At 42.6% G+C, this 25626-nt stretch overlaps 1 protein-coding gene across 2 annotated transcripts in view; it reads left to right on the top strand.

The window, feature by feature from the left end:
* Positions 1 to 25626, top strand: part of MCC (MCC regulator of WNT signaling pathway) — a gene marked incomplete at its 5' end in the record, with an annotated part of 210824 nt that overhangs the window by 179082 nt on the left and 6116 nt on the right. For both annotated transcript variants that reach the window (XM_084278185.1, XM_084278186.1), the window contains 7 exons: positions 196 to 344; positions 2374 to 2514; positions 3884 to 3984; positions 5288 to 5471; positions 12118 to 12352; positions 17656 to 17862; positions 18566 to 18663. In XM_084278185.1, the coding sequence (XP_084134311.1) occupies positions 196 to 344; positions 2374 to 2514; positions 3884 to 3984; positions 5288 to 5471; positions 12118 to 12352; positions 17656 to 17862; positions 18566 to 18663 (1115 nt within the window). The remainder of the gene's footprint in view (positions 1 to 195; positions 345 to 2373; positions 2515 to 3883; positions 3985 to 5287; positions 5472 to 12117; positions 12353 to 17655; positions 17863 to 18565; positions 18664 to 25626) is intronic.

Consider the following 25626-nt stretch of genomic DNA (forward strand, 5'->3'; position numbering starts at 1 on the left):
CATTTTAAATCAAAATAGCTTCTTAAAGTGGAAAATTGTAAATGCTCTATTCAATGTAAAATTCACAGTAAAAAGCTGAATAATGAATGCCTTGAAGTACATGCATGCAGGCAAACACAGCTCTCAATGCTGACAACCTGTGAGAGGAATCCAGTGGGTTTCTATTCACAGTGATCTATTAACTACACTATGCAGGTGTCTAGTACCGTGGCTGAACATTTGGCACATTCCCTCCAAGACTGCTCAAACATCCAGGAAATCTTCCAGACTCTTTATTCACATGGATCTGCTATCTCTGAAAGTAAAATCCGAGAGTTTGAAGTGGAGACAGAGAGATTAAATAGGTAAGGTGAAAATTTAGGTATGTTCTAATGTGCTGTGTGCTTTCAGCTTTGTTAAAGTTGCTGCTTCTTTTATCCATTTTAAACTTCTCTCAGTTTAGTGCCAGCCCTGCAGCAGCTGCAGATAAACGTGCAATGTAATTGATGAAGAGAAGACTGAGTTGTATGCTAATTAACATGACATCTTGGTCATGCATGATCAACATGGCAGCTTCACCTGTGACAGTTTGCACTGTAGATTGTCCTTTTCTATGGCTGACCAAGTAGACATAGCATCTTCTTTCATAAGGGACATCACTGTTAGAAGTAAGAATTCCCATAACTTACTCTTCCTCATTTGGAATTAACTTGCTTTGTTTTGTCCTGAAGAAACAGAATTAACATTAAAGAATTACAGCATTAACTATATAGATTATGCTTTGATGACATGTATCTTCATACAAGGTTGGATCACAGGATGGCTTCTGAAAGAAGATATAGGAGGAGGAGCATCAGAGAGTTCTAGCAGCTAGGAAAGTCAGGGCTTTATTCTGATCACTGAATAAATCATGTACTATCCATTCTCTCTCTTCCTGTGTTTGTTAGAAAGTCAGTGATTTTAGAGTTCTGGATGTCATGAGTTTCTCCATTAGCTACCTGTCCAAATTTTTAAATCATTTGCCTGTTTTCAGAGTATGCCCCACTCTTAGAACTAGGCATAGTGCATTATTGATGTGTCATGCAGTTTTTGGCAGTGAGAATAAACACTAATCCTGCTATTGTGAAGCCTCCTTTTTAGAGTTAACCTAATTGAGGAGAGTATTACAATTAAGTTCTGCTATGAGCTTCTGTTTGACTGTTGTCAGAACTTCTGGAGATTTCGTTGCCTCATTGAAACTTTGTTCATGTTTTGGAAGTTACCTCTCTAATGGCAACCAAAATGCTACTTTCAAGTGAGGTGGTTATTCTGGATGTTCCAGAGAAAGAGTGTGGGGGGGGGTTATGCAGCTTCATGATCCCTTACAGCTACACTCACACATTGTACTAATGAATGTGCCACTTAAAAGAAGAAACAAATGTGGCAGCAGGATGTCAAGAATGGAGGCAGTAAAATTAAGCTGACGTTTAACGTGAAAATGTCCTATGTGGTCCTGTGGCTACAAAATATGGGCACAGCTTTCTGCATGCTGCTGTCACACAGGTGTTGTGGTTCAGCCCCAGCCAGCAGCTGAGCACCACACAGCCGCTCGCTTCCTCCCCTGCCCAGGAAAAAAAGGAAGGGGAAGAACAAGCAAAAGGGGAAGACAAAGGCACACCTCATGGTATGGGATAAAGACAGTTTACTGGGACAGCATGAGGAGGGAGAAATAACAATAACAGGACTTTATAGCAAAATATACAAAACTGGTGAGACACGATGCAGTTTCTCACCAACCCACACAACTCAGACCATACAGGTCAGAACCATCCCAAAGCTGGACCATCCCCAACCTGCACATCCTAGAGCCTTATGCTCCTCCCACCTAGCCCCCCTTTATGCTGAGCATGACATCATTGGTATAGAATACCCCCTTTCGTTCGTTTGAGTCATCTGTCCTGGCTTTATCCTCTCCTAGCTTCCTGGGTACCCCTGCTCCCCACACACACCTTCTTGTTAGCAGGGCAGCGTGAAAAGCTGAAAAGTCCTTGACTTCTTGGCAACAACTGAAAACATCCATGTGTTATCAGCATTGCTTCTATCCTAAATCCCAAACACAGCACTAAACCTGCTACCGGAAAGAAAGTTAACTCTGTCCTAGCACTCTGCCCTAGCCCAAACCAGGACAACGTGGTTATGATTACATTTTTTGGAAAGAAGAGGTTGTCCTACAAGAAATTACTCTCCTCTTGGATCCCGATATGGGACATAGAACTGATAGATTTTGTGATCTTCATTAAAAACCATGTGTAGACCAAATGATACTTGTTGTTTTAAACTATGATTGTTCTAGAGTTTTCAGGACAGTGTCTTCAAGTTAAGCTTGAAGGGTGCAAATTACTTCCTTTTCCACAGCCGTATCGAGCACTTGAAATCCCAGAATGACTTGTTGACAATAACACTGGAAGAGTGCAAGAGCAACGCTGAGAGGATGAGCATGCTTGTTGGGAAGTACGAGTCCAATGCCACAGCCCTCAGGCTTGCATTGCAGTACAGGTATGCACTTACACACTGTGTGTCTCAGCCAGAAAATGGGGGAGTGGGGGAGACATGGTAGAAGGCTTTGAGAAGAAAATTGTTGGTGGGCCATAGTAGTACTGGGTTTGGGTTTTTTTTTTTGTTTCCTCCCTGAAAAAAATGCTTCTTTGACTTAAAGTACTTGATGAACTACAGGTCTGAAGTTACTGATTCAAGTGTATTTCAACCCCACTTCCATCAACAGTAGTGAACTTGACCTAGTATAAATATTCAGACTTACGATTTCGGTTTTAAATACTGAATTAACATTTCAGTTAGGGGTTGTGTGTAGGCTCAAGCTGTCCCCACTGTATCCAGTTTTAAGGTATAAGTTTTCAGTATTATACTGGCACCTTTCACAAGACCAGTGGATCAAAGAGTAGTATTGCACTCCACAAAATTCAGAGTGGCTTTATATTGTATCAGTTGGAATTTTGGATTATTTGCTTGGTATTTGGTTACAAATATCTAAATTTGCTTTAAACTCTATGTTAAAAAATGGTGTCATTTAACTCCTTCAAGTGCAACTAGAGAGGTGGCGGATGCCCCATCCCTGGAGGTGTTCAAGGCCAGGTTGGCTGGGGCCCTGGGCAGCCTTGTGTAGATCCAGGCCTGGAGGTTGGTGTCCCTGCCTGTGGCAGGAGGGTTGGAGCTCTGTGATCCTTGGGGTCCCTTCCAACCAATGCCATTCTGTGATTCCATGATTCTATGAACTAACTTGGATCTGGTCCTAAGACAAATTGCATGCCTTTTAAAAAATGCATACTGTTGCTATCAGCCTTGAGCAAATAACAAGGAAATGTAAATTGCAAAAAGCTATACTAATGTGTAAACTTCAAAATCATTACAATGCAACAGCAATCAGTGACTCAGAAGCTGCTGTCTTGTAACAAGAAAAATCTTAGAGCCCATACTTCATATAGTATACCTACATGATAGAGCACAGAATACTGTATTTTGTATAGTAAGAAGGCCTGAAAAAAATTTTCTCAAAGGGATCACACTGACCACCAGTGGTACTCTTGACTGTTTCAGATGTACTTTTGGAGCTTACTTGACATCAAGTCATTTTCTTCTATTTTAACTTGTTACGTTACTTGAGGCCAACCTGAGATCACCATAAGGAAGGAGTGAGTGTTGAATGCTGTGACAGAGGCTATGTGTCTTACAACATCTCATGTCACTGCTGCTAGAGTGCAGGAAAGCATCCATTCATCAGCCATGTCTTTTTTTTTGTTACTATTGCAGGTATTCTTCCTGGTTTTGTGTGGCTGGAACCAGGACACTCTCTAAATAGCAGATATGTTTTGTGTGATTTTTGTTTTCTGTGGTTTATTTTCTCTTTCAGTGAACAGTGCATTGAAGCATATGAGCTGCTGTTGGCATTGGCAGAGAGTGAGCAGAGTCTCATTCTTGGGCAGTTCAGAGCTGCAGGTGTTGGTTCTGTTGGTAAGATGGGTCACTTTTTTTCATTGGTTGGATTGGGGTTTTATTGTTTGTTTTTCTGTTTTGCATGTCAGTTAGCATTGGAGTTTGTTTTAATGGTGAATCATTTCATGATCCATCACTTAGAGAAGGCTGCCTGGTCTTTTCTTGGTTTTAACTAATTCAGTCACTGTGCACACCCAAAAACTAGGGAGAAAAGAAGAAAGAGAGACTTGAGCTAAATCACAAAATTCACAGGCACATCAAGTTATGCATGCTACCACAAGGGGATACCTATTCTGCAGCAGTGAGTCTGGTACAGGCATGTCACTGTACAAAGCAGAATTATTGAACAGTACTTGTGAGCATATGTGGCTCAGGGCCACACAGCTGTGGTGGCTGCAAGTACCGATTTTGTTTGAACCAGCAATATTGATCTCCCTAGAAGTCGAATACAGTCTCTGAAAAACTGGGATTAGTATCAGTTATAGCACTGTGGTAGTGCCAATTTCCCATTATATTACATAGCTGGGAGAAAGTTGTGCTTGATTTAGGTACCTTTACTTCACTGTAAAGTTTTGTTAAAACACCTAGATAAAATAGGAGATTTGGGGTTTGAAGATCAGTCAAGTTTTGTATCAGCATCTGTAAGTGGAAAATTCATGGGAGTTGCTTCTGTATCAGTTAGAGCTGAAATGTCCAGCTGCTTTTGACAGAGCTTTCTCCCTTTCTTCCATGTTGATTTCTGGTGCATGCACTTCTTTTAGCAAGTGTGGTGAATGGGTAGTTGGGTTTTGACTTGAGTAAGGATGAAATTAAGTTTACGTAAACTGGGGTTTTGCATTGGTAAAGTGTGATAATACCACAGCTTTGTTCAGACTCTCAGTGTAGCCACCATGTAGCAAACCATGAGGCTTGAGAGAGTTTCTTGGAAGAAGCCCTGGAAGTGACCACACCAAGAAACAGGAGAAAGAGTACTAATTTAGCCTGAGGCTTTTTCAGTGAGTCATTAATTTGAGCATCCCAATGCACAGCACACGCCCTTACAAACAGACAAACTAGCTAAGATAAAGCATCCCTTAAGACATGTACCTGGAGCAACAGACACCTGGAGCTTGTGGCTAGGAGGGAGATAGACACATTCAGGCCAGTAGCCCAGTTACAACTGATGCTCATCTGGAAGCGAAGTTGCTTTTGCATCACAGATTAGTAATTTCTTGTCATTGCCTTGCTGTGGACTGAGAGTAAGTAGAAGCACCTCTACTCTTGCCTTAATTCCTGTCACCCTCCTCAGAGCTCTGAAACAGATTGTTTGCTTGAAAAACAGGGGACCAGACGGGAGATGAAAACATCACCCAGATGCTTAAGAGAGCTCATGACTGCAGGAAGACAGCTGAGAACGCAGCAAAAGCCTTGCTGATGAAACTAGATGGGAGCTGTGGAGGAGCCTATGCGATCACCGGCTGTAGTGTGCAGCCCTGGGAAAGCCTCTCATCCAACAGCCACACAAGGTAACTGCAACCCATCTGCTCTCTAATCCCCAAGTGTTGGATTTCAGGCCAAAAGCTATGTTGCATTGTATTTGCTGAACTACCTCCCTCAACTCAGTCCACTGGCTTCTGTGCTTTGATTTATAAGTCACCATGCCTCAGCGATCTAATTGTCTTCAGACTTTGTGCAACTTCACTCAAGAGGGGTTTTGTATAAATCTGTTGCAATTGGGTGACTCTGAACTTTGATCTTCCTCATAAAGGGCAAAACCATTACGTTTGTTTTACTCCAGTGGCTTTCTTGCTGTTTTATTGGAACTCAAATCATGTCCTTCTTATTCATATCAACTGTATGCAGACAGTATGGAGAACCAGAGTATGGGCCTTTTGGAGTACTCAGGAATTGTTTTGCAAATGTTGCAAATCCAGCCATTTAGTTCTAAATCATTTCCTCTCCCTTCTCATTCCTCTTTGCCACCCTCCAAATTCTTCCTTCCCATGCTATTCTTCCACACATGGAGTGGCAAATGAACATAGTGACAGACCAAGTGGATTATTCCAGGCAAGGCTGGATATTGCATTTTTTGCTGAAGACCTATGAAATAATGAAACTTGAATGAGCTATTGTTGCAGAAGTGTTCCAGCTCAAATACATCTGCTAGCAGCTTCATTTTGAGTCGTTGCCTGCCTGCAAGTGTAATTGTACTCTGTGCAGTGAATGTGTGTGCTTGTGGATGGATACAAATTTGGCAAGCATCCTGGATAAATATAGATGAACATTTTTCTTTTTAAAAAGTTATTTTGGTTTCTCAGATTCACTCTAAAACTTAATTTCAATTCAGTTTTTGAGCCAGTTCTTTATTCAAATGCTGTCATTTTTTGACACTTTTAGAAGTTTATTTTAGTACTGTATCATTTCCTCTTCTTGCTGATGCCTCCTCCAAAGGATCTTGTTTCCTGCCATGTGACTAGCACAGAATAGCTGAAAAAGTGAGCTTAAAAGTATCCTGAGGAAACAGGGTCCAAAAGTGAGATAAATTTTAACATTTTATTCAAGGAGGCTTTGTGTACACCTTCGGTCCCAAAAAACTGTATCTTTATTCAGAAATTAATGTGGCAACATCTGTGCTACCTTGATCACGTATTGTGCCAGAAGTGTTTATCAGCCTTGAAAAGAAGCTGCTTCAAATATTTGCCTTGCCTCAGTCTGTGTGGACCCACACCAAATCTACACCTGCCTGTGAACTTGGTGTAAGTGGCCGAACGTAGTGACCAAACCTCTATTTCCATTCTCTTAGTGGAAAGGGTCATTTTTGGTTGTTCATAACTGCCTTGGTTGTTCTTCCTTGTGAGATACCCAGTATGTAGGCACAGGGTTTGGGGTTTTTTCCCACTTCTGTTTTTTTTTTCCTTCAGAATAATTTAGATAGCTTCCAGCACTGATAGAGGGGACGTTGGTGGGCTGGTGTTCCTGTTTTAATGTTTCACTGAAAGTGTTTGGTGGGAATGTAGTCTCTGCAGTCTTCGCTTTGTTGAACATGGGTTTTGGTTTTTTAAAGGGGAGGGTAAGGTAGGGAGGTGTGTGTGTTTGGGGAGGGAAATCTTCCCTCCTGTTCATTGTGTTCCATGAACCAGTGGTCAGCTGGCAGTGCGTCTGTGTGTGCTGTTTAAATAAAGTTTCAGCAGAATATGATTAGAATGGTATAGGATGTCAGATTTCACCAGTATGAACTGAATCATGAAATGTGAAAATGCAAATATAAACGCTGCTGTGTGCAAGAGGGGTGTTTTAGCTTGAGTCATTATCGTCATAGAATAATTTTTCCTGGCACAGAGCAAGATACTGTGCTGAATAAGGTAACTATTGTTATCTGCATTGATAGATGTGGAATATGAGACAGAAAAGCTTTCCTCACTCACCTAAAGGGCACACACACAGCAAGCCAGGAACTTGTCATAGAGGCATCCTGATCTGATCATAGTTGTGTTGTCATCCCTCTCCCCTCTCCCCACGCCCAATGTAATTTGTCTCAACAGACATATCAGTGAAAATATTTCTGAAACTTCAGCCTCTCCGTGAACAACCTTCCCACTTGAGTGATGTGAGGTAGAGGTGCTTTCAGATTTCTCCTTCCTGTGGGCCCTGTTTCAAAATAGCAGCATCCTGTCTTCAGCTTATGGGCTTACTGCCCTGTGCCAGCCCACAGCTGGAGAACCTGTGATGGCTCAAAAGGCACACACTTTCCTATACTCACATCGGTAAATGCTCTGTCTCAGGTTTAAAAAACCCGAAGATTTGTCTTTAGCTCTCTTCTCCCTGTCATTCTGGATGCTTTTTGTTTGCCTCCAGGACTCTGCTTCTAGTATTTGGAATTACCCTCCTTGCATTAGCCACCCTCTCAACCCATTCATGCATGCTCCCTTGTCACTTGGCTCCCTGCTGCTCTAGACTGCTTTCCCATTGCCTCAGACCTCCAGCCCTCTGTGCTTCTTTGATGTTGATGGTTTCCATTTCCTTTCCTTTTCCATTACAAAAGCAATCCAAGAAGAGATAGGAGAGCGGGGTGCAGCTTTCTGGCTGTTCCGGCAAGCTCGACGGTTTTTATTTGTCTTAAAGAACTTGGCAGTCTATGAAACCGGGGTGTAGAACAAGCCCACATCACTAGTGAGTGCTGTGTGAACCACCGTTCAGGGACCACTGTGCTGAGATGAAAACATTTTTGTATAATGCAGTTCCAGAGTACTCTGAATCTGCAAGACTGATGTTTCACCACAGCTGTTCCAGCGTTGCGGGCTTTTAGTTGCAGATATGCATTGCTACCTCTTCCCTTTGAAACCAACTGAGTAAAGGGGTAGTGGGATAATGAAAACTCTCCGTTGCTGAGACTTGTGACAAATGAGTAATTCTCTCTGCTGTTTGAAATCCTGTAGAATAGGGATTTATAATGGAATTGTTGACCCATCTTTAGCTTCGGCATTTCAAATGAGATTCTGAATGTCAAATCACTGAACACATTACTGAGAATAAACACTTGGTGAGCCACTAGTGACAAGTGGTTAAAGACTGTAAAAGGGAGCAACTGAAATGAAATGCAATGAAAGAACATCACAGAGGTTGTTACTGGTGAACTGAATAAAAATAATAGCAAGCATCTTGACTCATTTGGCTGGCAGCAGCACAATAATGCTGCCGGTTTTATTTTTTGAAAATGGGAGTAGGGCTGCTGTATAGTTGGAAATCATAATTATTTTAATGGACAGAAGCTAACTACAGAACATACTGCCAACAGGGTTTGACTGATTGCAGTCTAAAAAGGAGGAAACAAAAAAGGACTCGAGTTGTAACACTGAGTGGAAAAAGTCTAGAAATATCCCCACATGTGTCTTGAAGTTACCTGTGCAACACTTAATGGAGACAAGTTTTGTGGATTCAGTTCTGACAGCATTATTTTAGTTCTATAAACATTGATACTATCTGCACCGTTGCTGAATTGCAGATTTATTTATTGACTTGATTTTTAACAGATGAACTGAAGCTTATACAAGGTTTTGTGGACAGAATTTTGTAGGGTACAGCACCAGTTTTTGCAGTGCAGTATTTACACAGAAGCGCTGTTGGGTGCCTCATTTATGTCCATCCACTGTGTTTCATACACAGGTGTGCAGGCAGACACACATGTGCACAAGCCAACGGGTCGGCGTGCTGCATACTGTGCCAACCTGCACCTTTCCTACAGGCTGCACAGGAAAACTATTTTTATACATCATCCAGGCATGACAAACATTGTAAAAGACTTGAGGGATGAAGGAAGTGAGAAGAACATTTCTCTCCGCTTGTTCTGAACACAACAGCAGTTTGAATGAGCAGATTGATGTTGTTTTCCCTCAGGGTGTTATGAAATTGTGATCCTTTCTCTGGGATCTTACCTACGTGCTTGAGAAACTGAGAAAAGAGAAACTCACACCTTTTGCAGCAGTCTCATGTGGGTTTAGATGGCTGTGTTACACTACGTACACATTTGTTGACCTGTTTTCCTTTGTCCCGATTGCAGTTAGAAGGGAGAGCATTGCCTGAAATTCGGGATCATATGCTCACCAGCTGTGGACCCTTCAATAGAGCAGCAGCAGACTCGCATTATGGCTCTGGAGAGCTGCGTGATGATGCTTTTGGGGGACACACCCTGGCAGAGCTGTGCTGAGGGAGTTTGGAAACGCTGCAGCGTTGTTTCCATCCCTCATCACGCACCCTCATTTTTACAACACTCCAAAGTGGGTTTGGTATCCCGACTTTCTGTAACCCATACTGCTTCCAGTCTTCTGAGCAGGGGGCATGCTACTAACTGTGGGGCAAAGGGAAAGTTCTTGTCCCTTCGGTGCTGGCTCAGACAGCTTCCTTGCTAAGCTCCCCTTACTTTCTTAAAAAAACAAACAAACCTCTTCCAAAAAAAAAAAAAAAAAGAAAGAAAAAAAAAGGGGGGGAGAGGGTAAGGGGGACGGAGGGAGAAGAGCAGCAGCAGCTTGCTAGCAATTCACCAGAGGAGCCAACTCAGCTGCAGACAGACAGGCAGGCAGGCAGCCAGGACTAAAGTAAAACCAGCATGACTATCACTGGCAACAAGCCAGGCTGCCTTCCTCAGTTTGGACTGCTCTCCCCTAAAATATACGTGTATAGCCATGGGTCTTTAAGGGCCAAAATCTCTGACTGTCCAGCGAGGACGAGGTCCAGCACAACACAACAACAGACTTTCAGCGTTTTTTGCTCAGGTTTCATTCCCAGCAGGAGAGCTAGGTTTTCCTCTCCTTTGGAAGCGAAAACTGAGATGAGCTCTTTATGTCCCGAGATTTGAAGCCTGTGTAGGCTTTAAAAGCTGTCCTTCCTCCAACAACAGCTGTTTTACATTTAATCCAGAAAAAAAAAGCTGTGCAGTTGCTGTCTTTGGGTGCTGAGGAAACTTACAACATGACTTCAGTACAGAATTGTGTTTCTCACATTGTCTATCCCCGTGATTTTTATCTATTTCAGAGAGGTGTCTTTAGACTCAGTAAAGTGAGATTTATTAAGTGTTTCAAGGTTGTCTAATGAAGAAGTAAGTATGAATGAAAAACTTCTTTCAACCTGAAAGAGTTTCTGTGTAGGTACTGGATGATTTAGGCTTCACAGCAGATGGAAATGGGTGAAAACAGAAGCAAAGACCAGTTCACACTTGTGGTAAATATGGCAGCTATTATCCCTGAGAAATGGAAGGAATAATGGGGAATCGACAGAAAACTGTAGTAAAGAACTGCAATGCAATATTTCATGAGAGGGAAGGATTTTGAGAAATCTTTGTAGACCTGCCAGTTCTCCATCTCCTCCAACACTCTCCTTGGAATTTGTGGGAAGATTGGCAATTATTTGCAGCACTTAAAAATCAGTGTAGCTTTAGCTGAAATAGAACCAGAAGAAAAGAAAAAAATCAAGCACATCTTGATAGGCTTCCCCTTTCCACAAGCATAATATACTTTAGGACACCATTCTGACACTCACAGCATGTGGTGGGTGTGGCTTTTTTTTCTTCCTACAAAAATGTTAAACAGCAGTGCAATTTGATACAGAAAGTGATTTATTCCCCTGCTGATAACTGAGATCATCTAGCATTCCAGACAAGCACAGTTAATGGATGACTTATCCCTCACCCGGCAGCTGATTACAGGACCTCAGGAGACAGCAGGCAGCTTTGAGTGAGGTTATAGGAACAACATGGCATTTATTTTCCTTTTAGTGTTATTGCAACTGTATGCATCCCTGGAATGCTAGGGCTGTATCAGTCTGGGCCCCCTGCAGCACTGGCATGCGTGTAGGTGGGTAAGCAGCCACCCTTGCTCTAAGACATTAGTTATCCCTTTCTTCCATCTCTGCATACATGTCTGTGGGGCAGACTAATGGACAGTGATTTGTTTGATGCCGGTAGATAGGAGGAGTTCCACCAAGTCTGATGATGACTTTTTATTAAAAATCCTGCTAATTTATGTGTTGGTTTAAAACCCTTCCAGCCCAGAAATGTCAATGTACTGAGGAATACACCTTAATGTGAATTGAGGGATGGCATCTCCTTCCAACCAGTGGAATTTGCTTAGATTGATTCCTACAAGTATCCATTAAAAATACCTGAGATGATAACTGGTGTTGCCATCAACAGAGATAAATGAGGTCTGGGCTTATTCTATTCTATTTTTTGTAGCAGACGTTTCTTCCCAAAGAAGATGAAGATTCAGTGCCTGAGCATCAGAGAGAAGCTTGCCCTGCTAGGCTTTTGCTAAAAAATCCTAAGTAACTTAAAAAAAAAAACAAAAGAAAGAAAAAACACCCCCAAAACCCCTGTTTCAGAAGACACCTTTTTAAAAAAAGTCAGTTACATGTCACTGAACGTCTGGCTTTGTCAAGAAGTCATCACATGATTCCATTTTCTCATGCAGCTTAGAGAATTCATTTTTTCTCTGAATATGTCACACCCCTCTGCATCTTGTGAATGTTGCAACATCCATTCCACGCTACGTGTGTCCTTTCTATGAACTTCTAAGTAAGACTCAGATGTGTTGATGAAGTATTGGGAGAGTGTTTGATATAAAAATACAGATTTTGTTCCAAATGTGGGATTTTTTTAATACCATTGTTTTCTCTTTCCAGTACTACCAGCTCAACTGCAAGCAGTTGCGATACAGAGTTCACAAAGGAGGATGAGCAGCGGCTGAAGGATTACATCCAGCAGTTGAAAAATGACAGGGCAGCGGTGAAACTGACAATGCTGGAGCTGGAAAGCATCCACATTGATCCCCTTAGTTATGACGTTAAACCTCGTGGAGACAGCCAGAGGCTAGACCTGGAAAATGCGGTCTTGATGCAGGAACTTATGGCAATGAAGGTATTTTATTTATATACCACAGGCTAACTGCACTGCTGACGGTGCCCCTGTGCTCAGTCACACACATGGGGGGCTTTGATAGTGATAATAAAGGGTAATAAAGGATAGCTTTGTTGAAACAAATAATCAGGGCTGAAAACCCAGAAGTTAAAAATGACAGAAGGCAGTGCACTAGCAGTGATGAGCTACGTGTGTTTTGAATTAGGCAAGGGCTTGCTTCATCCATGGCTCTAAATTTGGAATGCTCTTCTTGACGAACCAGATGCTCTCTCTAAGAGATACGGCAGCTGAGTTGCTTGAGGGTGACCAAAAGCATGATGCAGCACTTCCCCAGAGACAGTTCATTACTTTACTTGCAAGCTTGCAAATGTGCATCGTGAATATTTGTGAACTGAAGCAGAACAAACTCACCTCCTTTTCGTGTTGCCATGGGAGGGGGAGTGGTCTGTCCGACGTGGTCATCCCTAACGCTCTCCAGCCGCAGGTCACGCATCCGGAGCTAGCTCTAGGCACTGTGCTGCAATCTCTAGCTCAGTTCAGAGCCCCAGCAAAGGGTGCAGTGTGTAAGGTCTTGAAGAAACAGAGGGGTTTGGACAAAACTCTGGTCCCTCAGGCCTGGTCTAAGGATCCAGTTTTAAAGATGTGATATAGAAAAAACAACCATTATTGACCAGGTATAGAGTGTGTGTAATTTTAAATTTCGCCTTTGTTATTAACTTTGAGAGAGGTGAACTGAAACATTGGAACATATTACAGGCAATACAAGCATGTGTCTGCATTTAGAAATTGCTTGGGTTTGGTTCAGTGTAAGTAGGTTCAATTTCTGCATGTCAGCAAGGCCTATTTTAGGCAATTAATGGCAGATAAGTCAGATGATGGTATCATCAGACAGCAAATCCCAATAGTTTCATAAGCTTCTAAAGCTATAGATTTTTGTTTAGTTGTGCTACTGGTAGCTTAGTAATGATAATTATGTTCCTAGTGGTGCTCTCTTTCCATGATGGCAAATACAATTTTGCAATAATGCATTCAATATTTGCAGAGAAAAAAAAAAATCCAAAGAAAACATTTGCCTTCTAACAGTCAGAAGATTTAGTTATCTTAGTAGTGGCCAACAGCAATATATTCCCCGTAACTAAAGAATGCAAGATGTTCTGGAAGACATTTGTAGGTAATTAGATATACATTTCAGGTATCATATTTCCTTCTCCTCTTACAAACAGGTCTTCCCTGAAATCTCTTGTACACCATTCTTACTTTCACCTTTACACTGACCGGTAAAGGCAAACTGCAGACCTCTCCCTTGTGATTAGTGCCCTTGCATTGCCTGACCTGGCAGGAACACCAACATTTCTGTCACGGGTTTGAGCGCTGTGAATACTTCTGTCACCAAGTGATCATCTAACTTGTTTTTGACTTATGGTGTCCACTCAGAAGAAGAAAAAAGAAGAAATTCTTGTTCTCTGTTGGTTTGTGTGTAACGTATACTGGAATGGACGCACATTTGGCTGAAGTCACCTTCAGTCCTTTCTGGTACAAGGAAACCAGCAGTATTCTTACTTTGCAGTCCTTTGCTAGAATTAGCAACTGCAGGAAATCCCTAAGTTTCTGAAAGGGATATGGTGAAAACTCAAGTCTGTCAAAGCTTGGAATGTGTTTTTTGGGAAGTACTCTTCTGCTAAAGAAAGTGAAAATTCCTGCCTTTCTTCTGTGCATAAAGCATTACAGAAAGCACAGCTACAGCCTGCATCCAAAGACAACATGCTAGTATCTGTGGATGCTGCATTACACCTTGCTCACATATTCAGCCAGTTCTAACACAGCTTAACCTAAGGGCAGGAGTCAGGGATGTCTTGGCTTTCTCTGTGTATTGTTTCTATCTACTACTCAGAACACGAACGTCGTACAGAATGACATATGCATCTTGCCTTCTGAGACAACTGGAGAATTTTAATTTACTTACAGTATTTTATACAGTATTTTATTTATCTTGAAAGCAGATGGACCAGTATGTGCTGCAGAGGACTTCAAGTCCTTTCGATTTGTTCCCTCTTTCCCACAAAAGGATGATGCAGCTTTGATGGAGCTACTCAAGGATTTCCCTTATTGATGGGTTTTATGACCTGCTGCTGTCTTCCTGAAACTTCTATGCGTTGGGAACTCTGCTGCATCCTTTGGCACCTTTCTTTTATGACTCCAGTAATAACTGCAAAATCAGTGATATTGCTTCTTGCATCTAGGTGTTGCTGATAATGTCCTGAAAATGCACCATTAGTTCTTCATTATTGATTAAAATTATCCACAAAAAGATGGTATGGGAATGGTTTCTCTGTTGCCCTGTTTTTTGGGGGCTGGGTTGTTGTTTTTTTACTGATCCAGAGTGTAAGATATAGTAATACTTCTCTAAAATCCAATTCTTTGCTTCAAGCAATAATTAACCGTGTTTCCAAACATATTCACATCTGTGGTTTGTCATCATTCAGTGGTCTTGCTTTGAGGTCAGTTGTTGTCATGCCCCAGTTAGCAAGGAGATTACTTCTGATGGGTGTAAATAATTCTCGGTTTACAGCCTTCCTGCATTTCAAAGGACTTAATCTAGATAAGAAGTCTCAGCTTTCTACACTGATAAATCTTCCTCTTTTGTGTTCAGGTGGCAATGGTACTGGTCATAATGTACTTTGAGACCACATTCTCTTTTCAGAAACTGTTGCCCACCTTTGTTGCAGCATTTCACACTCTTATGGTTAACTAGAGCATGGCATTTGTCTTCTCTGATACTTGCCTTTTACTTCTGAAGGCTGGTATCTTCCACCTTGTGTAATGTGATCCTCCTGAAGTCGCTTTTCATCTCTTTTAGAACTTTTTGCCACATAAGAGCCCTTACTGTTTAATTCTTGTGACATTACCAAATCCAACACAAATTTTAATTCTGAGGGTTCTGTCTTGTTTCTGATTGTGGTGAGTCAGAAGTGTTTCATTGTCATTCAAGCTTTTACCCAAATTCAGAATTACAGTATGACTGCATGTACAAAATATTCCTTAATATACCATTAATTAGTCCTGACATGACTGCTAGATTTGGCGATTGAAGCTGGTGAATTTTCATGAATTTTCATGCAATCAGCTGAGAGAGTGACCACATGCTACCTCCTCCTCCAGGGTTTCATTTTGTAAATGTCATTTGTACATTAGGCCCACACTCTGAAGAAGCAGATACGTAACACTCCAAAATGTTTCACCAGCATCCTTTAATTAGAAAGAAAGGGGACAGTAAATACACAAAGGTGATATCGTTTAAATTGATTTTATTTTTTTCGTGGAAAAAAAATTACTGCATATGTAAATACCAACTAGCTAACTCTCTTAAGTGAGCCTGAGCTACTTACTTTTTCCCACATGAAGCATTCCTTTTGACACCTGGCCTCACAGACCATGTGTGTCCATACCAGAATACTCACCTGTACTTTCAGGTTTTAACTTCAGCCTTTCCATTCCTCCCTGTTCCTTCCCTGAGAACCTCTTTAAGACACTGGCTGAGAGTTCTTCCACATTTCTCCTGCTTTGTCTTTGTTTCTCTAACACAAAAGCACATTGTCTTGACGTGAGAAAACTAAAGCTTGGGTGGTGCTTTTGGTGTCCACAGTGGGACACCATCCTTGTCCTTCTGGGAGCTTGTGATTTTATATATGATTATCTATGACCACTGTCTTCATAAACAAAGGAGCTCAACCATGGAGCCTCATGTTTATTTTGAGCTATGACATGTAGTACAAAAAAATACCTAGTCTTCAAGGTAAAACTTTTAAGTGGTGGGAAGAATGAGTTCCACAGATTCACCTTGCTGTGGTTGAATTCACGTTTTTCTTTTAAATATATGTACCTTATTTCTAGGCTGAATTTGCCTAGCTTCAGCTTCCAGCCTGGGAAGATCTTGTCACGACCCTCCCACACAGATAGCCCTCTGTCAGGAGTATCTTCTGTTCACATAAATACCAAAATACGCTGCTCAAATTACTTCTCAGCCTTCACTAAGCAGTCTAAGTAGATTAATGGCTTTAGAAATAGAGGCTTAAGAAGCTAAATACATACATTTAAGTATACCAGACAATCCAGTTCAACTCCTATAACTAAATGTCCCCATCATTATTTAGCAGTATTGTTTACATTTTTTATGTTGACAAAGGAAATTAATGATGAGTTTGCTTAACAACTAAATTTCTGTAAGCCACATTGAATGAAATTGATTATACTTATAACCTTCAGTTCACAATGAAGATGAATAAATGAATGATTTTAAAGTTCATACAAACCTTTCCAAGCCTGAGGGTTTTTAGGGTATGGATTTTATTTTTGCATGGTTAGTAACTCTAAATAAGCCAATGATTACCTGTGATTAATGTATGCCGGTTGTAACTGTGCTACACCTGTGTGTACTGCTTACCGTTAATCCAGAAAGCACCAAAAATTCTTTTCTACAGAAAAAGTTAGTGTAAATATGTGCCAAGATTTGTATTTTATGAACTTTGTTAACAATGGATATAATACAAAAACCATTATTTTTGAAGGATAAGGTAAGATACCTCTGATATTTTTGTGACTAGAATATGATATTTTTGTTTAAAAATAATTTAAATATAGTTATTTGTTCCTAGACTGGCAACACAACAGGAAACTTCTGTTTTCCAGAGATGTTTACACAGTGAACAAGTTTAGAACTGAACCGTAGTATTGAAAATGGCTGTATGAACCCATTATTCACCCATGAGGTGACGTAGGGCACAGCAAAGCTCAACAGTGAGAACATGATTCTGGGTTGGGGTGTTTTGTTTTGGTGGTCTTTGGTTTGTTTGATGGTGGGTTTTCTAAGCACAATGTAAAGTATCATTAAGAAACTGGAACCTTGCATTTAGTAAGCTGTGTGACAAGGTCAGATACTCTTGTTTTAGGGCTATGGCCTCTAAAGGGAAAGGTGGAACCAAAGACATTTCAGCAGTAGTGGCAAGCCTCTCAGATCCCTGGTACTCTAGTTTCAGCACTACAATACCTGTTGTATTGCTTCTGAGCTTATTTCTGAGGCTGAGTAAGGGATGGCATAGCTTGTCATGCTCAGTCTCAAGATACACTGGTCTTTTGACCGATCTACTATGTGATTATAAAAAGCCATATGGATGCTGATAGCGTTTTCCACAGAAATAAAACTCGAGTAATAGGAGTGGATGAAAACCTTCTTTAATCTCATCTTTCTTTAGATATGTAGTTATATCATGACTACAAGCAGCATGTTGATAATATTTCTTCAACAGGAGGAGATGGCAGAGCTCAAGGCACAGCTTTACCTGCTGGAGAAGGAGAAGAAGGCATTGGAATTGAAACTGAGCACCCGAGAGGCCCAGGAGCAGGCATACCTCGTCCATATTGAGCACTTGAAGTCTGAAGTTGAAGAGCAAAAAGAGCAGAGAATGAGGTCTCTTAGCTCAACCAGCAGTGGAAGCAAAGACAAACTGGTCAAGGTCAGGAGTCAAACAAGTTTCCAAAATTGGCATAAGCCCTATTTATTGGACCCCTCCCTATAGCAGCACCTAGCATGTTAATCATTCTTTTGTCTATAAGTACCTCCCTTTTTTCTTTTCCAGTTGTTAGCTGGTTCTTTCCATGCTGTGACTTATGAGGACTTTGCAGAATTGTTGTTAGGCCTGGGCTAAAATAATAATGTCATTTTGGGGAGGAGCACAACAAAGCCATTCTTGTCAAACATGCAAACTACCGTGGTTGAACATGTTGTGCCTTGCCTGTTGCTACTCACTGGAAACAGCCAAAGAGAGTCTGAGGAAAATGCCATCCTCCCCCCATACTCCAAACACAAACTCAGAAAGAAATAGATCTCATTTCTGTGAAGCAGTTAGAGCACTGTAATGATGGGTGTCCTTGTTTCAAGTGTGGTGTCAAAAGTAATATAAAGCACCAGGAGTTATGCATAGTATAACAGAATTCTGCAAATCAGTGATCTGTGGTGGTTTAGGAAACCTTTAGTAGGCTTTGTGAAGCGTTAGTCTGTTAGTCCTTTTCTCTCTATGTTGATAGACTGCCACGTTGTGACATTGTGATGTTTATTTCACCTCCTTGTAAAAGCAGCTGCAAGCCAAGAGGTTTTCAGAGTTTTCCCATTAAGATGGTAAGTAACTTCAAACTAGATGGGCTTTCCTCCTCTCTCAGGAATGCAGTGATGGCGCCGCGACACCGCTAACGCTGGCTGAGCTGAGACCCTACAACGAGAGCGAACTGACCGCTGAACTGACAAACGCACTCAGGCGGTAAGCAGCCTCCTTCGCGAGGGGCATGACTTGTGCTGCAGGTCCAAGGACAGGTTTGGTTCTCTGCCTTTGCTCTTACACTCAAGGGATTTCAAGAGAGATCACAGATTTTTCCTGCGACAAGGAAAATGATCTTCTAACCTTCTCCTCTCCTTTACTGTTCTTCAACTGATGAAAAGTCTTCCATTCTCCTTAATTATATTCCTAGGAATTCCAAGAATTCCTAAGCTCCATTCTCCTTGACTGTATTCCTAAGAAACCCTCAAAATGTCATGAATGTCCATAGGGCAACAATGAGATGCAAAGCAGTGACATGACTTGCTTGAGGGCATACGGAAAACCTGTAGTGAAGACAGGATTTGAAGTGTGATCTTTGGCTCAGAAGGCTGGTCTCAGATTAGAAGTTGGGTAGGAATCGCAGGAGTGGGGATTGCGGCGATTTGGATGACTCAGATGCTGCATTTGCCTCCTGTGTATGTAAGTAGAGCACAGCTCAATTATGAATGACGTTGTGTGAAGCATTAGCTTTCCAATGAGAGAGAAAACCGATGTCTTGACAAACTGCTTTTATCAACAGCCAGGTTTTAAGCCAAAGCTTTCAGTACAGTTATACATTAACTAGGCATTTGTTTGTGCAGCAGTTTCGCTGCATCAGCTATGAGGTAAACTTCATGACAAAGATACTCTCTGCTTTGATAGCTGTTCCAGTACTTGTTGCACCTTTTCTGAGACATGGCTATCTAGTATCTCACCTGGGTATTGTATTCAGAACCTGTCCAAAATGCTACAAAGAATTTTGGCTTTTGCTTTTCTGGTGTTTGCACCCTCTTTAAAGGTGGAATGTCCTCTCAGGCAGCTCTGGTGTTTGGTTCCTGAAGTGCTTTTTTCATAGGTGCGACTTGTGAGTGTGCCTAAGGATACTGAAGCCTGAAAGGCATTATGTAAATATGTAAGATCGTTACCACTGCAGAATCAATACATCTCATACCATTTGCTTAATAGTCTGGCACTTGCTCAGTATTTACTTTGCTTGGTGCGGGGAAACAAAATTCTGTGGTTAAAATAATCAAAACTGTCATTTGTTTGTGGGCGGATAAAACCTATCAGCAAAGTGATTTGCATAAACATCGTTCCCCCACACACCCCAGTCCTGGTGTGAGCAGCTCCATTGGCATTTTCTGTCTTCACTCAAGCTGCAGCTTTCTGCTGTTCTTGTTATTTGCTCCTGGATTTTGAGAAGGTGCCAGCGACCTTACTTAGCAGAGGCTTGAGTATAGTCATGAAATGTGGTTTGCTGACAACACGGAGAAAAAAAACTTTGCTTTATCTACCAGGCCTTAAGTTGATTAGCATGGATTTCCAGCCAGGGGCCTTGCAAGTACGGTTTGTCAGGCAGAAATGGGGAAGAAAAATAATCGGATTAGACTCTACATAAATTTTGGAGTGAAGACTGTCTGTGTAATGGAAATACGACGGTACTCAGTGTGATTGCTACTGCCGATGGGCCTCCAGCACAGCTCCCGTGAGCTGTGTGGACAGGGTATTTTTCTCCCTAATCAGTCTAGCAGCCCAATCAGGCTGGATGCTTAGTCTCCTGATCCTGAAGTCTTCCCTCTGAAAATCGGTAGACATGTCTAGCACATGGAGGAAGCTTATTGCAACGTGTTTGACCACAGCTATGCTAAAAAACAGCAGCAGTTCCTAACTGCCATGCTAGATAAAAGGAGCCTCAGATATTGCAATGAGATTTGTGGCATCATGGATCCACAAAACAATTCTAAAAATAATAGAAGGGCATTTTCCCCTCTGCAAGTGATGCAATGGCACAAAATGGCCTGAAGTGACCGTGATGTCTTTAGACACAAAATGGATTTAACTCTGCACTTATCATGTACCTCTCCCTCAGCGTCTTCCTGCTTGTATGGGAAAACAGATGCTGTCACTGTGTGTGAGCCAGGAGAGATCCTGATGGCTCCCCCAGCACCCTCCCCCACCAAAGAAGTAGGACCAGAATTAAAAATAAAAGATATTTCGCTCAGTAGCTGTGCTTGTTGGGGGGCAGGAGGGAGATGTGAGACAAGTGAGTATCTCACACTGAATCTGTAGTCTAGAGGCAGTATTTAAATGCCAATGTTGAGGAGCATTTCAGTGCTGGTTGCAATTAGTATGCACATCCAGTAATTGTACCAGTTTGTTGTTCTGCCAGCAGACACGGGTGCTGGGGACAGCAGCTTCAAGATTGGGGCAAAAATCCATTTGCTTTTGAGTCTTTCTGTTTGTCAGAGAACGTGATACCGATCAGCAGCTCTGCTTACTGCCCCCTCTCCATCCTCATTCGTTCACAGAGACGAAAGCCCTGGCAGCTCCCCTCTCTGCTGCTTTCCCATTCTGTCCTTCTGTTGCTACAGAACTGTCAGGTTCTTCTCAGTTAATTGAAATAGAGCGAAACCCAAATAAAACAGCAGGACACGGTTACAGCTTGGATTTTTGTGTGGTTTGGAAGCATTTCTGTGTTCACAGTCTGCAGATGGCTTTGCAGCAGAACAGTCCATCCGCAGAGGTAGCCTGTCTTCTCTCTGCAGATGTGGATTTCTCTTAAACCTGGAATCCAGCAGCACATTGTGAAGCTTCCCAAATTGTCATTATTAGTGCCCATCAGCAGAAATTCAAGGCAGGACCAATTCTTCATTTATTGTTTCATAACATGTTTGTTCTCGCAGGGGGTTTCTGTGGCAGTGTTCAGCATTACGGGCTTTCCACTGAAATTGCTTTTCTTTTCCATGACCACTATGCTAACTACCAGAAATTATCCACAACTTCCATGTTGTAGAAGTTATATCTAGGTTACAAAACTTGCAGGCTAAAGCAACTAATTTAGAGACACAACCTGTTCCAGCCAAGCTTAAATACTTTCTGCCAGAGCCTTCGGCATTTTTGTTTTATCCTCTCTCCTTTCTTGATGTAATGATGGAATGTTTCAATGGACACAAAGTCTCTTTGAGTTTTTTTCTTGAGCTTGACACATCAGAGTTTGTTGGCAGGAAATACTTTGTTCTTGGGAGCACTATAATGTATCCCCAGTAGCCCCATGGCCTGGCACTGGCAACCTCCATGATAGTGCCAGAGACCAGTTTTATGAGAGGTCTGGTTGAATACCCCAAAATCAGGCACGTTGCCCAGCCTCTGGGGGACACCTTAAAACGACACCTTCCTGCTGTTGTATGCCACTGTGCTGCGGCAGGGGAAGGGAACCGGGTCAAAGGACTTCTGTTAGTTGGTAGGCGTGCCAGGCTATAAATGCATCTGAGGTATCAGGATAGAGGCAGTAAGAATAATTCCAAATAGGAAATGCTCTCGCTCTCTTGCTTTAGCAGGGTGATCTTTCTCTTTTTTTTTGCTGTTTGCTCTTTCTATGAAAAACATCCCAGCTGGCAAGGCTGAAACATCTTCCCCTCGACCCTGCAAGAGATGCTTTGATTGTTGAGGTCCTCCTGCAGTCTCTCATTGTGTTTCCAGCTGCCAATAGCTTTTCTGGCTGCGTAGGGATGTGTTTTGTGTATGTATTTAGAGAATCCTTTATAAGCATTAAAGAATTTGGTCAGGAAGGATCTTACAATACCAGGTAAGGGCCGTGGCGGATAAAACACTTCGTAACTGCACTGACTGTGGAGACCTCAGCTGGGTCATTAGTTGGCACAAAATTACCATCTCTGATGGCTGTGCAGGGTTACATGAATTGTGTCGGTCTAGACATGTTTCAGTATCTCCCTCACAAAAGGGGAACTTTCCATCTGGCAACACAACAAAGGAGCTATATATTTACCGTGTCTGATGACTTTTGAACTGAGACATAATCTAGTACATGATTGTACTAATTGGGAGATCAGGATGGAGAGGCAAAAGGGTGGTAATCAGTAGACAAACAGTTCTTTTTGTGGTAAGGGAAAGTAAGTTCTGCACAAAGCTGCAGTCTTGCCTCTCCGGCAGTGAACTGCAGGTATTTCTAGTAGGTTATAGAAAATTCATCCTGTTGCAACAGCTTCTGTGTGTCTCTTGTGGCACAGTAAAGTTGTTTGGAGTCTTAGGTCCTTATGCCTGTTCAAAGACTGCAGCCCTGTGTCGTGCCAGAATTCTTGTTTTGAGAGAGCAACCACTTCAACAGAAAGCTGTGCCATGACTGTTTCCTGACACTGTGTCAGCCAGCAGTAAATCAAACAATCTTCCTTCATGTTGAATTTCCACAAACTTCATGTGATGACATCTTAGCTTGGCATGTTTCCAGCCCCTTATTTCATAATAGCAGGATCCAGGCATAGATAGAAGCATCTCTGAAATTCAGGCCTACCTTGACCATCAGTAAGGCTAGGTCTTGGACATGAAAAGAGAAATGCCTAAACCACATCACTTCATAATGATTCAGATTTAAAATTGCTCTTAAGAACTGTATCAGTAAAATCCTCTTCCTGTTTGGCCAAAATACAGGATGAAGATAAGTGAGGGGAGGGAGGCAGGGGTTGGTATTCAGGAGCTACTGACAAGTTTCTCCAGTGCATTCTTGGCTGCTTTTTGTCGGTTACATTTGCTTATTTATGTTCTCCCATTATCATGTCCATTAAATGGGAAGACACACAGTTCTGAGACATCTGAAAGCCAGACACTGGCATGGATTGCAGTGACTGCAAATTTCAGGGAACTGCCCTTTGTATGACTGTGCAGTCATAACCTGCCGTGGTTTCCCTGGGTGCCTGAGGGGTTCAGCAGACATGGCTTGTCTCTGGAAATCCCCCTGGAGAGCCCCACTGAGAGAAACCTTCCTGCAAGAAGAGAAATGACTCATGATGATATAAGGGACCGCTTCTTCATAAGCACCTTGGGTAGCTGTTTTTTCTACGCACATCACAGATAACCGTGATGTTGGGGTTTTTTTTTTTCCCTATTTCTGACATGGAGTAAGTAGTTCTCCTTACCACTGCGTGGTTATCTCTGCTGCTGTGCACTTGGATATAATCGTCACAGGGAGCTCTAAATAGCTCCAGGTCTGGAGAGCTTCCAGGCTGTGCTGGCAAGGCTGGGTGGGAGGTTTGAGCAGTGAGTGCGGCAGGCATGCCACTGCCTCCCTCCACCTCTGTTCTCCCTTTTTGGTGCCACTCTGTTGTTTCCAGGACCACACCTGGCCTGTCTCCCCATTGCCAGCGGTGTAACTCCTGCCTGTGGTCCTGTCTGGGTTTTGAGGTCTGCTCTAAGCATCTGACAGTCAGCAAAAAAATACAAGAAAGCAGTACAGTGTCTTAGACCCGCAAAGCATTTTTGAGAGCCTCCCATCTTCTCCATGATCAGAAAAGGCTACCTTTGCACAGGCAGCAGGCAGTGTGGCTGTTCTCAAGCCCACTGCTACCTGAGGAGGTGAGACAAGAAGATGTGGCATTTGAAGAAGGCAGCGTTAAGACTTCTGGCATTTGCATGGTGGTGTTGTGTTGCCTCATAAAAAAGCTGTATTTGTTGCCTTCCTTAGCAGGCCAACCCAGACCAATGAGGCAGGCACATACATGAATTGGAAAGGGGATTTTTTGCGTGCCCATCTGACTAAGATGTTAAACTGCTGACAAAAAGAGAATTTATCTGCATTCCTTTTGGATGTCAGCTGTTACCCCCAGAGAGGAGTCAAATGCCTAGAAAAAACACTCATATGTCACCCTGTTTTTCTGAGGGCTGGGAAAGGCAGAGAGGGGAGCGATGGAACATGCCAGGCTTAAAATAGCAGGAAGATAGTAGAAGGAGACTTAGAGTGAAGTGTGGGATGGAAGGTGTGTGCCTCCCCTTCAGAGCAGGGACCGTGCAGGAGGTCTTTCTTCTCCCTCCCCTCCCCAAGCCCCACATTCCTGGGGGCTGAGCAGCCCACATGGGTACCTGCACCCAAGAAACCTCAGGCCTCAGTCCCCCTGGGCTGGCTGCCCATCCGCTGCATCAGGGTGTTGTGTAGGCAAAACTCAGGGGCAGATGCTGAGCTGAAGCTAACGGTGCCACTCCCAACAGCAGAGCCGGGAGTCTGCTTGTAGCAGGCAACGTACACTGCTGGTGTTCCTAGCGATGGCGAGGCATAGGATCATTAGGCCCCAAAGGCCCCTGACTCCTCTGCCCAGCTATGGGAAACTTCCTTACCTCCTACTTCAGAGACATCTCATTACTCCTCTCTTCTGCTCCAGATTTGGCAAGAGCTGTGGGTGCTGTTGACCCTGGGGTGGAGGGGCGATAGCTTGTGCTTTCACAAGAGAGAGGGAATTAACTGAGTAGACTCCAAGTCAGGGGCAGAAAAATCAACTTTCTGGATGCCAGGGAAGAGCTGTGTTTCCTGTTTGCAGCTCTCGGGAATTCTCGATGAAACGAGCAGGGGCAGGAAAATCTGCCTGGGAAGACTTCTGGCATATGAAACCTGAACATGTCTGGAAAAGCCCAGACAGGAGGGGAAATATAAGGTGCTGAAGACCTTGCTTATCCTGGGCCAAACATGGTGTCATTGTATGGAGGCCAAATTGACAGAAACTGCAGAAATGTGCCCGATGTTATAGAGTTTCCTTTACAGCTCTGGCAGAATTCCCCACTCTCTGCAGCAGTAGTCTTGAAACCAGAGAAAATGTTAGGCCCCATCCGCTTTGCCTTCCCATTCAAACCATCTCATAACTCAAACAAAAAGTCCTTGAAAACCGCCTAGCAACTGCCCCCTGAATGTTTCGATGGTGAAAATACGAAACAAAAGTCTTTGTTACCAGCACATTAGGCATTTCACTGAAAACAGTGAATTTTGGAGTAGGCTCTAGGCCTCTGAATATACTTCTTCTGAACTTTTCCTTGGAAAGGAAGCAGACAGGGATTTCCCCAGCTGACTTCTGGAGTGCTGGGCAGCAGAAAGCCCTTGAGTTGGAGGTGAGCCATGCCCTCAGATCATAAGCTCGTTCCCTCTTCTGG

The sequence above is a fragment of the Gallinula chloropus genome (genome assembly GCF_964237585.1).
Source record: "Gallinula chloropus genome assembly, chromosome: Z".
Taxonomy (NCBI): Eukaryota; Metazoa; Chordata; class Aves; order Gruiformes; family Rallidae; genus Gallinula; species Gallinula chloropus.